General features: G+C 44.8%; 1 protein-coding gene across 1 annotated transcript in view; it reads left to right on the top strand.

Moving 5' to 3' along the window:
* Positions 1 to 13069, top strand: part of LOC126162015 (esterase FE4-like) — a 431873-nt gene that overhangs the window by 96473 nt on the left and 322331 nt on the right. Inside the window, exon 2 of the mRNA XM_049918237.1 lies at positions 1298 to 1466. Within this exon, the coding sequence (XP_049774194.1) occupies positions 1299 to 1466 (168 nt within the window). The 5' untranslated portion in view covers position 1298. The remainder of the gene's footprint in view (positions 1 to 1297; positions 1467 to 13069) is intronic.

The following is a 13069-nucleotide window of genomic DNA, read 5'->3' as shown; positions in this document are numbered from 1 at the left end:
GGGGTACAATTTGTACAGAAACCAGATGGCAGTTATAAGAGTCGAGGGGCATGAAAGTGAAGCAGTGGTTGGGAAGGGAGTGAGATAGGGTTGCAGCCAGTCCCCAAGGTTATTCAATTTGTATATTGAGCAAGCAGTAAAGGAAACAAAAGGAAAATTCGGAGTAGGAATTAAAATCCATGGAGAAGAAATAAAAACTTTGAGGATCGCCGATGACATTGTAATTCTGTTAGAGATGGCAAAAGACCTGGAAGAGCAGTTGAACGGAATGGACAGTGTCTTGAAAGGAAGATATAAGATAAACATCAACAAAAGCAAAACGAGGATAATGGAATGTAGTCGAATTAAATCGGCTGATACTGAGGGTATTAGATTAGGAAATGAGACGCTTAAAGTAGTAAATGAGTTTTGCTATTTGGGGAGCAAAACAACTAACGATGGTCGAAGTAGAGAGGATATAAAATGTAGACTGGCAATGGCAAGGAAAGCGTTTATGAACAAGAGAAATTTGTTAACATCGACTATAGAATTAAGTGTCAGGAAGTCATTTCTGAAAGTATTTGTATGGAGTGTAGCCATGTATGGAAGTGAAACGTGGACGATCAATAGTTTAGACAAAAAGAGAATAGAAGCTTTCGAAATGTGGTGCTACAGAAGGATGCTGTTGATTAAATGGGTAGATCACATAACTAATGAGGAGGTACTGAATAGAACTGGGGAGAAGAGAAATTTGTGGCACAACTTGACTAGAAGAAGGGACCTATTGGTAGGACATGTTCTGAGGCATCAAGGCATCACCAATTTAGTATTGGAGGGCAGCGTGGAGGGTAAAAATCGTAGAGGGAGACCAAGAGATGAATACACTAAGCAGATTCAGAAGGATGTAGGCTGCAGTAGGTACTGGGAGATGAAGAAGCTTGCACAGGATAGAATAGCATTGAGAGCTGCATCTAACCAGTCTCTGGACTGAAGACCACAACAACGTGATATCGGGAATCCCCGAAACCGAGCTCAGAGCACAATTTTCTCAATTAATGTGGACTTGCCTGTATTTGTATCGCCATATAAGTACGATTGCGTTTTCCTCACCTTCGACGATTGAAAATGTTCATTATACCACTTGACGACATCACACATCCAGCCAACACACGATAAATCATGCTGTAGGACGCTTCTGTTTCTTCCTTCCTTTTTACCAGAAAGCATCCAAAGAGTTTAATAAGATCTTCCCTCAGCAGTCGTCTCTCATTGTACAGAATCGCCGCACTGACCCTGCTTCGTTTGGTGTTGTTGGCAGGATGAAGAGCGCGTCTGCGCCGGACAGCGAGGAGCAGGAGCTGGTGGTGGTGCGCGTGAGGGACGGCCAGCTGCGCGGCCGCCGCAGGGCCACGGTGTGGGGGCTGCCCTTCTGCAGCTTCCAGGGCGTGCCCTACGCCCGCCCGCCTGTCGGGGACCTCCGCTTCAGGGTGCGTCCTACTGTGCTGCCATTGCTCCAAAATATTATATCTGTTCCATTCTACACCTGGTCTCTGACGACTCTTACATGCTAGCTAGACTTCAGTTGCAACCGCTAGCCTCCGTAACTCGTACCCTACCTTAACGTACGTTTACACTAAGCCACCTTATATAGTGTATGTCTGGTCCTACTATCGTTTTAGCCCTTCTCTGCTCCATCCCCAACTAGATTGGGAAGAGTAACTGTCGCGAAACCTCTATACGAGCTCTAATTTCTCTGATTCCTTCGACATGGTCATTTCACCAGACATACGTCGGAGGAAGTAATATTCTGCCCAACTCTTTTTCTAACGTACGCTCTAGGATTTTTATGACTAATCTCCGTGACGTACAACGCTTCTCTTGTAGCGCCTGCCACTGGAGATTGTTGAGCATCTTCGTAAAATTCCAGAGCTTACTACACGATCCCGCGACGAAACGTGAAACGTGCCGCTCTTCGTTGGATCTTCTCAACCTCTTCTGTGAGTACTTTTCGATAATGGTCCCAGGCTGATGAATAGTTCTCGAGAAGCGGTCGTGCAAGTGTTTTGTCAGCCTCTTCTTTCGGGGAAGAATTAAATTTCCTTAGGGTCCTTCCAATGAATACCAGCCTGTGATCTGCTTCGCCTACAGGTTGTTTTATATGCTCATCCCACTTTATGTCCAGACAGTTACACTTAGATATTTTACTGCTGATTCTGTTTCCAGTAACTTTTAATCAATAGCTTAATCATACAGTAACGGAGCTGTTCTCCTACTTATGGGTAATATGTTGCGTGTCCACTGTGCGCAATATGTTAAATTTGCTCATGTTACTGCTTTATACAACCGTATTTTCAACAGTCCACCAAACAACCATTCTTCCCCCCAAGCGCTAAAAAGAACAAGTACAAAAATAACGTTTGAAGCACTGAAGTTTAAAAGATTTACATCGTTAGTTTCGAGATTCCACAATGAAACTTCAAACATCATCGTAATGACGTAAAAAGTCATCGATATCCATTCGTCTAGATGTCTTCAGAATGTGTGTCAGACTTGATTACATCGCAGTCTGTGCAGGTCATTTACGTAATTCTACAGCAGACTGACATCAGTGACATAGGCACGTAATTATTTGCCGACCCTTTTCGGAAACAGGAATAATCTGTGCTTCTTTTTAACGCTTGCTTACCGTCACTGTTCCACGAACCAACGATATTATTTTACTGATAGCAGAGGTGCAAATTCTTTCGCATAATCTCTGTAGAATTTCACAGGTAACATCAGACACAGTTTAGCGATGCTGTTTCGCGAAACGGCTATCTCGGCCTTCAATTTATATAGGGTGAAAAGTTGCGAGAAACAGACACGAGAAGGGTAAGCCCACAGTTTCTGGAAGACAGTAATATCGGAGTTTTCTGTAGCACCTCTGGTTGGTGCAGTCCGTGTTCGCCCTCATGTTGTAGTTCAGGAAAAAATCGAAACGAGATCGCCGTTGTTAGAACAAGGATTTATTCCGTCGACGATGCCAATAAGCAACGTACTTAAGGATGGAAGTGACGGTGTAGTCCTCTCCTCACTCGAATTTACACGAACGATTTTGGATTTTATTTTGAATTTATATTGTTAATGTTAAGTCAGTCAATAGCCATTGTTATTGTATAGCGTCAACATCGAATTTGTATTGTGTTACAAGCTGGAGTCCGTTGTCTCAGAAATAATATAGTCCGTTCTCCCGGTTACAAGCTGGAGTCCGTTGTCGCAGAAATAATATAGTCCGTTCTCCCGGTTCCCTTCATGGCTTTCGAATTATAAGGCAGACGCTAGAGCTGCAAATCTCGTCATGATTATTCGTAATTCGGACCCCCTCTATCCCATTTCCAGCTAGCCGCATCTGTACTATAATCGGTTGGATCTCAAATATCCCTTTCCATATTTCGGAGTGGAGAATGAAAGATATTAAAATAATAATAATAATGAAGGCAATACAGCAGATCCAAAAACAACAGTGGTTATATACAAATTACTTGCAAGTTACATACAGTCATATACAAGGTTCTATCCAAAGCTCTCTTAAATGATGTTAAACAACTAACACTTCATTTGATTGTTGAATATCGAGCAGGCTACAGGGAAGGCAGGTCGTGTACTGAGCTGATTTGGTGTTAAAGACAGTTAAGGATATCTCGAAAGACCAAAACATATTTTACCTTTATGGAATTCAAGAAGGCGTATGACTCTGTTGACAGACCAACTGCTCTGGACACTTTAGAAGAGCTCAAGGTAGGTAGGAGGACTAGATGGAAATAATATATCTCACCCTCAGAGACAACAACATTTCAATTGAAGTTTCTAGAGGAAATTTCTCATCCTTTTGAAGTACATGCGGGAGTTAGACAAGGAGACGGCCTAGCCCCGCTTCTGTTTAACATTGTTAGACGAAGTCATCAGAGAATTGTAGAAAGAAATCTGGAAAGAGGATCAAAGTGAAGTGCCTGTGTTGACGATCGAGCTATCTTCACTAAGTCTAGTGAGGAAACCATGTATTCCATAGAGAAGTTACACGAGATAGCATCAAAGACATATAACATATGAAAAGACTGAATGAATGGAAAATTTACATAAAAATATCAGAAGATCCCCACTACAAACTAAATACGATGGAATTTCTTTTAAACATCTCGGAAGAATCATACTACCATCTGGACTAGACAGAAAAGTTAATGTAGAAAGAGCCACCAAACTCCAGAACGCTTACAAAATACACTCCTGGAAATTGAAATAAGAACACCGTGAATTCCTTGTCCCAGGAAGGGGAAACTTTATTGACACATTCCTGGGGTCAGATACATCACATGATCACACTGACAGAACCACAGGCACATACACACAGGCAACAGAGCATGCACAATGTCGGCACTAGTACAGTGTATATCCACCTTTCGCAGCAATGCAGGCTGCTATTCTCCCATGGAGACGATCGTAGAGATGCTGGATGTAGTCCTGTGGAACGGCTTGCCATGCCATTTCCACCTGGCGCCTCAGTTGGACCAGCGTTCGTGCTGGACGTGAAGACCGCGTGAGACGACGCTTCATCCAGTCCCAAACATGCTCAATGGGGGACAGATCCGGAGATCTTGCTGGCCAGGGTAGTTGACTTACACCTTCTAGAGCACGTTGGGTGGCACGGGATACATGCGGACGTGCATTGTCCTGTTGGAACAGCAAGTTCCCTTGCCGGTCTAGGAATGGTAGAACGATGGGTTCGATGACGGTTTGGAAGTACCGTGCACTATTCAGTGTCCCCTCGACGATCACCAGTGGTGTACGGCCAGTGTAGGAGATCGCTCCCCACACCATGATGCAGGGTGTTGGCCCTGTGTGCCTCGGTCGTATGCAGTCCTGATTGTGGCGCTCACCTGCACGGCGCCAAACACGCATACGACCATCATTGGCACCAAGGCAGAAGCGACTCTCATCGCTGAAGACGACACGTCTCCATTCGTCTCTCCATTCACGCCTGTCGCGACACCACTGGAGGCGGGCTGCACGATGTTGGGGCGTGAGCGGAAGACGGCCTAACGGTGTGCGGGACCGTAGCCCAGCTTCATGGAGACGGTTGCGAACGGTCCTCGCCGATACCCCAGGAGCAACAGTGTCCCTAATTTGCTGGGAAGTGGCGGTGCGGTACCCTACGGCACTGCGTAGGATCCTACGGTCTTGGCGTGCATCCGTGCGTCGCTGCGGTCCGGTCCCAGGTCGACGGGCACGTGCACCTTCCGCCGACCACTGGCGACAACATCGATGTACTGTGGAGACCTCACGCCCCACGTGTTGAGCAATTCGGCGGTACGTCCACCCGGCCTCCCGCATGCCCACTATACGCCCTCGCTCAAAGTCCGTCAACTGCACATACGGTTCACGTCCACGCTGTCGCGGCATGCTACCAGTGTTAAAGACTGCGATGGAGCTCCGTATGCCACGGCAAACTGGCTGACACTGACGGCGGCGGTGCACCAATGCTGCGCAGCTAGCGCCATTCGACGGCCAACACCGCGGTTCCTGGTGTGTCCGCTGTGCCGTGCGTGTGATCATTGCTTGTACAGCCCTCTCGCAGTGTCCGGAGCAAGTATGGTGGGTCTGACGCACCGGTGTCAATGTGTTCTTTTTTCCATTTCCAGGAGTGTAACATGGAACGGAGTGATATCCCACAACGCTAATCTTCGGAATTACAAGACAGTTGACTTACCTGAATAACTACATAACTCAAAAACTACATCCTTAGGAGGTTAATGATGAAATCAAAAAGGAAGAGCAAAATTTCTAAGAGAAATTTATGGTCCCACTAATATAAATTGAGTAGGGATTACAAGTAAAAACCACGGACCCACACACAGCACTACACAATTTCACTGATGCAGTAAGTAGAAGCCGCTTTGAGTTTTATGGTCACATCTACAGAACGAATAACACTAGATTAACAAAAAAATATTTAATAAAATAAATTCGAAAAAGGTAAAAATTACTGGGTTAGAAGAAGTTACGCGGGACTTGCAAGAAATGAATGCAACAGAAGATATCATCAGAGGACATAAAGTCTTTGGAATCCTAGTTGGAAATCACATACTCGCAGAGAAAGCTAACAAAAACAGTGGACAGAGGAACGAAAGAAACGACACAGCGTATCTATGAAGAGATTTTGAGAGGAGAAGAACAAAACTAAGGTGTCAGACCAAGCTAACATGTTCAAACGCGCTCTTTAACTGGGCATAACGAAGAAAGCAGAAAATAACTTGATAAATAAGCGAATGAAAACGCCGCGATAGGTACAGTGAACATGTCCAGTTTAAGTAACCCAAAGTTCTCTGTCTTACACACACAAACACACACACTCTCGCACACATAAAATACTTCCTCATTTCTTGTGGAAATCACTCAAAAAACGATGATAAAAATTTCATAGTGTACCGACGACAGCTTTCGAAATTTTTTTCCATTGGAACTAACGCAAACGCAGTTGGTAGGCCCCTCTCAAACAATCTCAGTTGCAATACCGGTATCGTAGTTTCTATCATGTTGTAAGGATATCCGTGGAGAGAACAGACATGGTTCCTGAAGAGAAGCAGCAGTCTCTTCGGTAGTTTCAGCCATGATTGACAGAGCTGGACTTGTAAAATTTAGGTAACATGGCCGTCTCATGTTGGTCCTGCACAACGGGTACATGCATGGGGAAAATACTCCACTGTATTTCCTAAGGACATGTAGTTTAACTTCTCCATTTCATGACAAACTAGTCTTTGAATTTTTTATTTAATTATTGTTTATATCTCCCCTCCCTCCCCCTCACTCTCTAATGGATGCGAGCACATGCTGCCAGCAGCCATATTGCTACTCTTCATACTTGGGCGAAAACAAATAAATTATCGAAGATACGTTTATTAGAACAAGGCAAGGACAGCGACCACAAAATATGGACCTCCATTAATGCGAAAACAATATTATACTGCAATCTCTCTGTGCAACATAGTGCATTGCCACACTTAAGATAGGAGACAAAAAATGGAGTAAAAAGACTCCACACAACATTCTGAGTCCCACCATAGACGAAAATAACAACAAACAATTAAGAAACAACAAAGAACTGGTTATCTTAATCAGGTGATACCCAGTCTCAGGCAGCGCACAGCCTCAGGAAGCACCTGATGAAGATAACGAGTTCTTTGTTGTCGAAATATCGTGCAAAGACCGACGCTGATATCTGGCAGATTAGCCGACACCTCAAAATGTCAGCAGGTCGCCGGGGAAGTCTGAAAAATTACAAAAACTAAGAAAATTCCCAAGCTCTCAGACACAATCCGGATAAGGCAGGTCAGTTTCTTTGGCTAAGTGAAAGGAATGAGAGACAACAGATTAACCAGAGGAATCTTCCGATATCGCAATAACAAAAAAAAATCGATGGATGAAAGATATTCAAAACACTTAGCAGAGACGGAAACAACGGGCGAAGTATTCAAAACAGATAAAAATTCAGAACGAAAATAAAAACCTTAAAAGGTTTTTTTCAAAAAAAAAAAGAAACGTCGAAACACCTTCTTTCCGTAAGAAAGTGAAAAAGTATTTGGAAGATAGGAAGAAGAACTTTATTTGAAAATTTCACAGGGTACGACATGGTCGCGGATAGAACAGTGATCCAGAAAGTGTAGAATAAATTTCTTGCTTCTATGATCACAAAATTGTTATTCCTTATACTACCTGTTTCGATCAGCGATTATTCTCTTCAGATCTGTTTTAAAATATTCCTAATGGTTTCATTACATTAGGACATATTTTAAAACAGATCTGAAGATAGTCATCGCTGACGGAGCCGAACAATCTAAGGAACTACCAATTTTGTGATCATAGACGGCTTTGTGTTAGCAGAAGAGCCAACACCGTGTTATGAGTGGAGGCCGAAATGCACTCGTTTTAGCTGGCGTTTTAGCTGGCGTGAGGAGGGAAGAACAATACTGACGTGAGGTCTGGAACATGACAATCAATGAGAATTCAGAAAGCGGACGTAATTAGTTTCATACTTAACTTTAATCCATTAATGATGAACGTCGCTCTTGACGGTACATGATTCACAATATTATCTGCTCAGAATACATTCTTCAATTAATTATAGTAACTGAATATGGCGCCTTGCTAGGTCGTAGCAAATGACGTGCAGTTAGTGCTGTCTGGATGCCTAAGAACCTGACAGACAACCACAAGGGCCAGCAAGTGATGACAAGCTTAGGTCAATTACCGCGATGCGGCGCAGAAGGGCATGACTTTCTGAAAGAAATCGTCAATGGTAGGCCTCTAACGCTTGGAAACACGATGGTTCTACAGTTCGAAAGAAATTCAGAATGATCAGTCTGCTAGGAAAATGCTTGTAGCAGTGCTCTGGGATATGTACTGTGTGTTATTGGTGGACCTTGCTGATCACGGGACCACTGTGAATGCTGCAGCCTACATTAAAACTTTGATTAAGATGCGTCGTACCCTTCGTGAAAAACGCCACTACATTAACGCTGACAAAGCTCGCCCCCATATTGCTGCTTCTGTTCGTGAGGAAATCGCCATAATTGTGTGCGAAGTGCTCGAGGAACCACCGTATAGCCCGGACCTTGCAGTCAGACTTTCATCTGTTTCATCCCATGAAGAAATTCCTAGCTGGCCAACGCTTTGCGACAGATGCGATAATGAAATCAGCAGTCTGTAGATGATTACACTTCAACCAAACGAACTTCTGCGAACAGGGCATATTGAAACTCCTACCACGATGGGAGAAATGTGTTGATAACGCTGATGACTATGTAGAAAAGCATGTAAAAATGTATGTTCGTTTGTAATTTTTTGTTTTGTTACGTATTAATCTTTTTGGTAGTACTGTGCGTTTATTTTCCAATCTTCCCTCCTATTGGGAAGGGTTAAGAGAGGGGTGTACGTGGTAAGACGTGGCTAGAATTGTAGTTATGGAAGAAATGGTGGACAGTTATAACATAGTCGAGGTGGCATAAATGAGTTTAAAAAATCGATGATTAAATAACTATGAGGGTCAATTCAAGAGAAATGCACACTATTTTTGTAAAAATATAGTTTTAATTCTGCATGTTTGAAAGTTTTACAGTGTGGAGATACATCCTTCCCGCTTGTTTTCAAACTTAGTTCAACCTGCTCCCGTGAGTGGCGCCGTCACAGTATGTCTTCAAGATGGCTGCTACACTCGACGTTCGTCAGAGGCAATGTGCTGTCATAAAATTCCTGTGCTTGAAAACGAGACAGTGGGAAACATCCACAAGAGGTTGAAAAAGGTGTATGGAGATGCTGCCGTCGATCGCAGTACGGTTAGTCGGTGGGCAAGCAGGTTTCGTGATGAAAGCGGGCACGGCAGTGTTGAGGATTGTCCTCGCAGCGGCAGGCCTCGTACTGCACACACTCCAGACAATGTGCAGAGAGTTAACGAATTGGTGACTGCTGACAGATGCATCACAGTGAACGAATTGTCACGCTACGTTGGGACAGGGGAAGGAAGTGTTTGCAGAATACTGAAAGTGTTGACGTTAAAAAAGGTTTGTGCCAGGTATGTTACCAGGATCTTGACAGTAGCTCACAAAGAAACAAGAAAAACGGTATGCAGCGAACTTTTGGAATAGTTGAAACGTCCCCTTAGAAAAATTATTGAATTACTGTGCTGGTAAACCCCTTACGTTATTTGATTTTCAAACAGCTGAGCAGAACTGAACATACTCAGATATTTTGCTCTTTACTTATTCTGATCAACACTAAACTGACACACAATATTTTTAGCGCAACGCAATCTGACTTTCAAAAATCCCTACAAAAGAAAGGCCCTGACTAACAATAACCTATACCTTTCATGAATCACTTACCTCACAAAAATCTTCGTTACTCGAACTACTGCAATTCAGCGAGCGCCACTACTGCCAGCTAAAGAAAAGATTCTAACTACTGAAGGGACTAACTACCGATAGGCATAGTTAGCAAATGAAAGATTTAGATAAAGAACAATGTATTTACCTTAATAGTGTTCAAAAGTCATTATATATATATATCAGTTCATGACATCCAGTCTTACAAATTTACTGTCTCCGATGAACACACGTCCAGATCATCCGCTCTCAAAACTCCGCCATCTCTCTCCCCACATCCACCACTGCTGGCGGCTCACCTCCAACTGCGCATCGCTACGCGCTGTTAACAGCCAACTGCCCAACACTACAATAGAGAATATTTCAACAATGCCAACCAGCCACAGACTGCACACAGCACAGCCAGTGATTTTCATACAGAGCGCTACGTGGCGTTACCAATATAAGAACCTAAACAGCATACTTAAACAGTACGAGAATGGTGGAGATGAATTTCTTGGAAGAACTGTGACAGATGATGAAACATGGCTCCACCATTTTTCAACAGAGACGACGAGGCAATCAATGGAGTGGCATCATGTAAATTCACCCAAGAAAAAAAAAAATCAAAACCAGACCTTCTGCTGGAAAAGTTATGGCTACGGTGTTTTTCGATTCCGAAGTGCTCTTGCTTGTGGACATCATGCCAAGTGGAACCACCATAAATTCTGATGCTTATGTGACGACACTGAAGAACAAGCTCGACTGAGTCGTGTTCGACCATATCGGCAAAAGTAGGATGTTTTGCTGTTGCATGACAATGCACAGCCACATGTCAGTCAAAAAACTACGGAAGCGATAACAAAACTCGAATGGACAACACTGGAACACCCGCCTTACAGTCCTGACCTGGCCCCATGTGACTATCATCTCTTTGGGAAACTTCGTGGAACAAGGTTTGAAGATGATGACACCCTTGTGCACGCTGCCAAACAATGGCTCCAACAGGTTGGTCCACATTTTACCGTGCGGGTATACAGGTGCTGGTTCCAAGATGGCGTAAGGCAGTTGAGAGGGATGGAAATTATGTGGAGAAATGAAAATATTGTTCCTAAAGGATGTACCTACACACTGTAAAACTTTCAAACATGTAGAATAAAAGATGGATTAAAAAAATAGTGTGCATTTCTTTTGGAGTGACCCTCGTATAATCGCATATTCCAATAGAAGCATTTCGGTTGGCGGGGGCTGCAGTGCTCGGATCTACCAGCTTTCAGTGAGACGGCGGCTCTGAATGACCCGTCCGGCGAGGCGTGGCAGGACGACGCCGCGGCGAATTTCGATGAGCACGTGACGTCGGCAGAGGCCAGGGCCGCACTCCGCTGGCCAGTAATGAGCTGCTGTGCTGTGGCGAGTCCGGGCCTGCCGGCACGTGTGCGCCCGACACACGTGCCGGACTCCGGCGGACGCAGACATCGACCGCGCCGGCGCCGCAGCGCAGCGCGCCTCCCCGTGCCGGCCGGCCGCGAGGCCACGGTCCGCCGTGGGCCGCAGCCCGTAGCCGGTGGCGCGTTCGCGGGTCTCCGCTCCCCAGTCATCTCTGTCCCGCGCCTGCTACAGAACAGGCGCATCTAGGCGATAGGTCACAACTGCCAGCTCTCACACATGCTACTACATACCCGTACTATCTCATGACCTAATACACCATTAGCCATTAAAATTGCTACACCAAGAAGAAATGCAGATGATTCATTGGACAAATATATTATACTAGAGCGGACATGTGATTACACTTTCACGCAGTTTGGGTGCATAGATCCTGAGAAATCAGTACCCAGAACAACCACGCCTGGGCATTGAGTCAAACAGAGCTTGGGTGGCGTTTACAGGTACAGCTGCCCATGCAGCTTCAACACGATACCACAGTTCATCAAGAGTAGTCACTGGCGTATTGTGACAAGCCAGTTGCTCGACCACCATTGACCAGACGTTTTCAGTTGGTGAGAGATCTGGAGAACGTGCTGGCCAGGGCAGCAGTCGAACATTTTCTGTATCCAGAAAGGCCCGTACAGGACCTGCAACATGCGGTCGTGCATTACCCTGCTGAAGTGTAGGGTTTCGCAGGGATCGAATGAAGGGTAGAGCCACGGGCCGTAACACATCTAAAATGTCGTCAATGCGAACAAGAGGTGACTGAGACGTGTAACCAATGGCACCCCATACCATCACGTCGGGTGATACGCCAGTATGGCGATGACGAATACACGTTCCCAATGTGCGTTCATCGCTATGTCGCCAAACACGGATGCGACCATCATGTTGCTGTAAACAGAACCTGGATCCATCCGAAAAAATTCGTGCACCCAGGTTCGTCGTTGAGTACACCATCGCAGGCGTGTCAAGGGTAACCACAGTCATGGTTTCCAAGCTGATAATCCATGCTGCTGCAAACGTCGTCGAACTGTTCGTGCAGATGTTTGTCTTGCAAACGTCCCGATCTGTTGACTCAGGGATCGAGACGTGGCTGCACGATCCGTTACAGCCATGCGGATAAGATGCCTGTCATCCAGACTGCTAGTGATACGAGGCCGTTGGGATCCAACACGGCGTTCCGTATTATCCTCCTGAACCCACCGATTCCATATTCTACTAACAGTCATTGTATCTCTACCAACGCGACCAGTAATGTCGCGATACGATAAACCGCAATCGCGATAGGCTACAATCCGACCTTTATCAAAGTCGGAAACGTGGTGGTACGCATTTCTCCTCCTTACACGAGGCATCACAACAACGTTTCACCAGGGAACGCAGGTCAACTGCTGTTTGTGTGTCAGAAATCGGTTCGAAACTTTCCTCATGTTAGCATGTTGTAGGTGTCGCCACCGATGCCAACCTTGTGTGAATGCTCTGGAAAGCCAATCATCTGCATCTCACAGCATCTTCTTCCTATCGGTTAAATTTCGCGTCTATAGCACGTCATCTTCGTGGTGTAGCAGCTTTAATGGCCGGTAGTGTAAGTATACTGAAATGCCAGGGCTGCGGGTGAGGGGAGTGGTAAGGTGCTGATACAAATCAACAATTAACAACAATACAACAAAATTTTTATTTAAATTTTTTTTCAATTTTCCTTTTGTATAATTTTTGTCTGGTACAAAGAATTTTTACAAATCCATTAAAAGATCTCGTTAATCGAAGCA

This window comes from Schistocerca cancellata, chromosome 2, assembly GCF_023864275.1.
Source record: "Schistocerca cancellata isolate TAMUIC-IGC-003103 chromosome 2, iqSchCanc2.1, whole genome shotgun sequence".
Classification (NCBI taxonomy): domain Eukaryota; kingdom Metazoa; phylum Arthropoda; class Insecta; order Orthoptera; family Acrididae; genus Schistocerca; species Schistocerca cancellata.
This window is presented reverse-complemented; position numbering and strand designations above follow the sequence as displayed.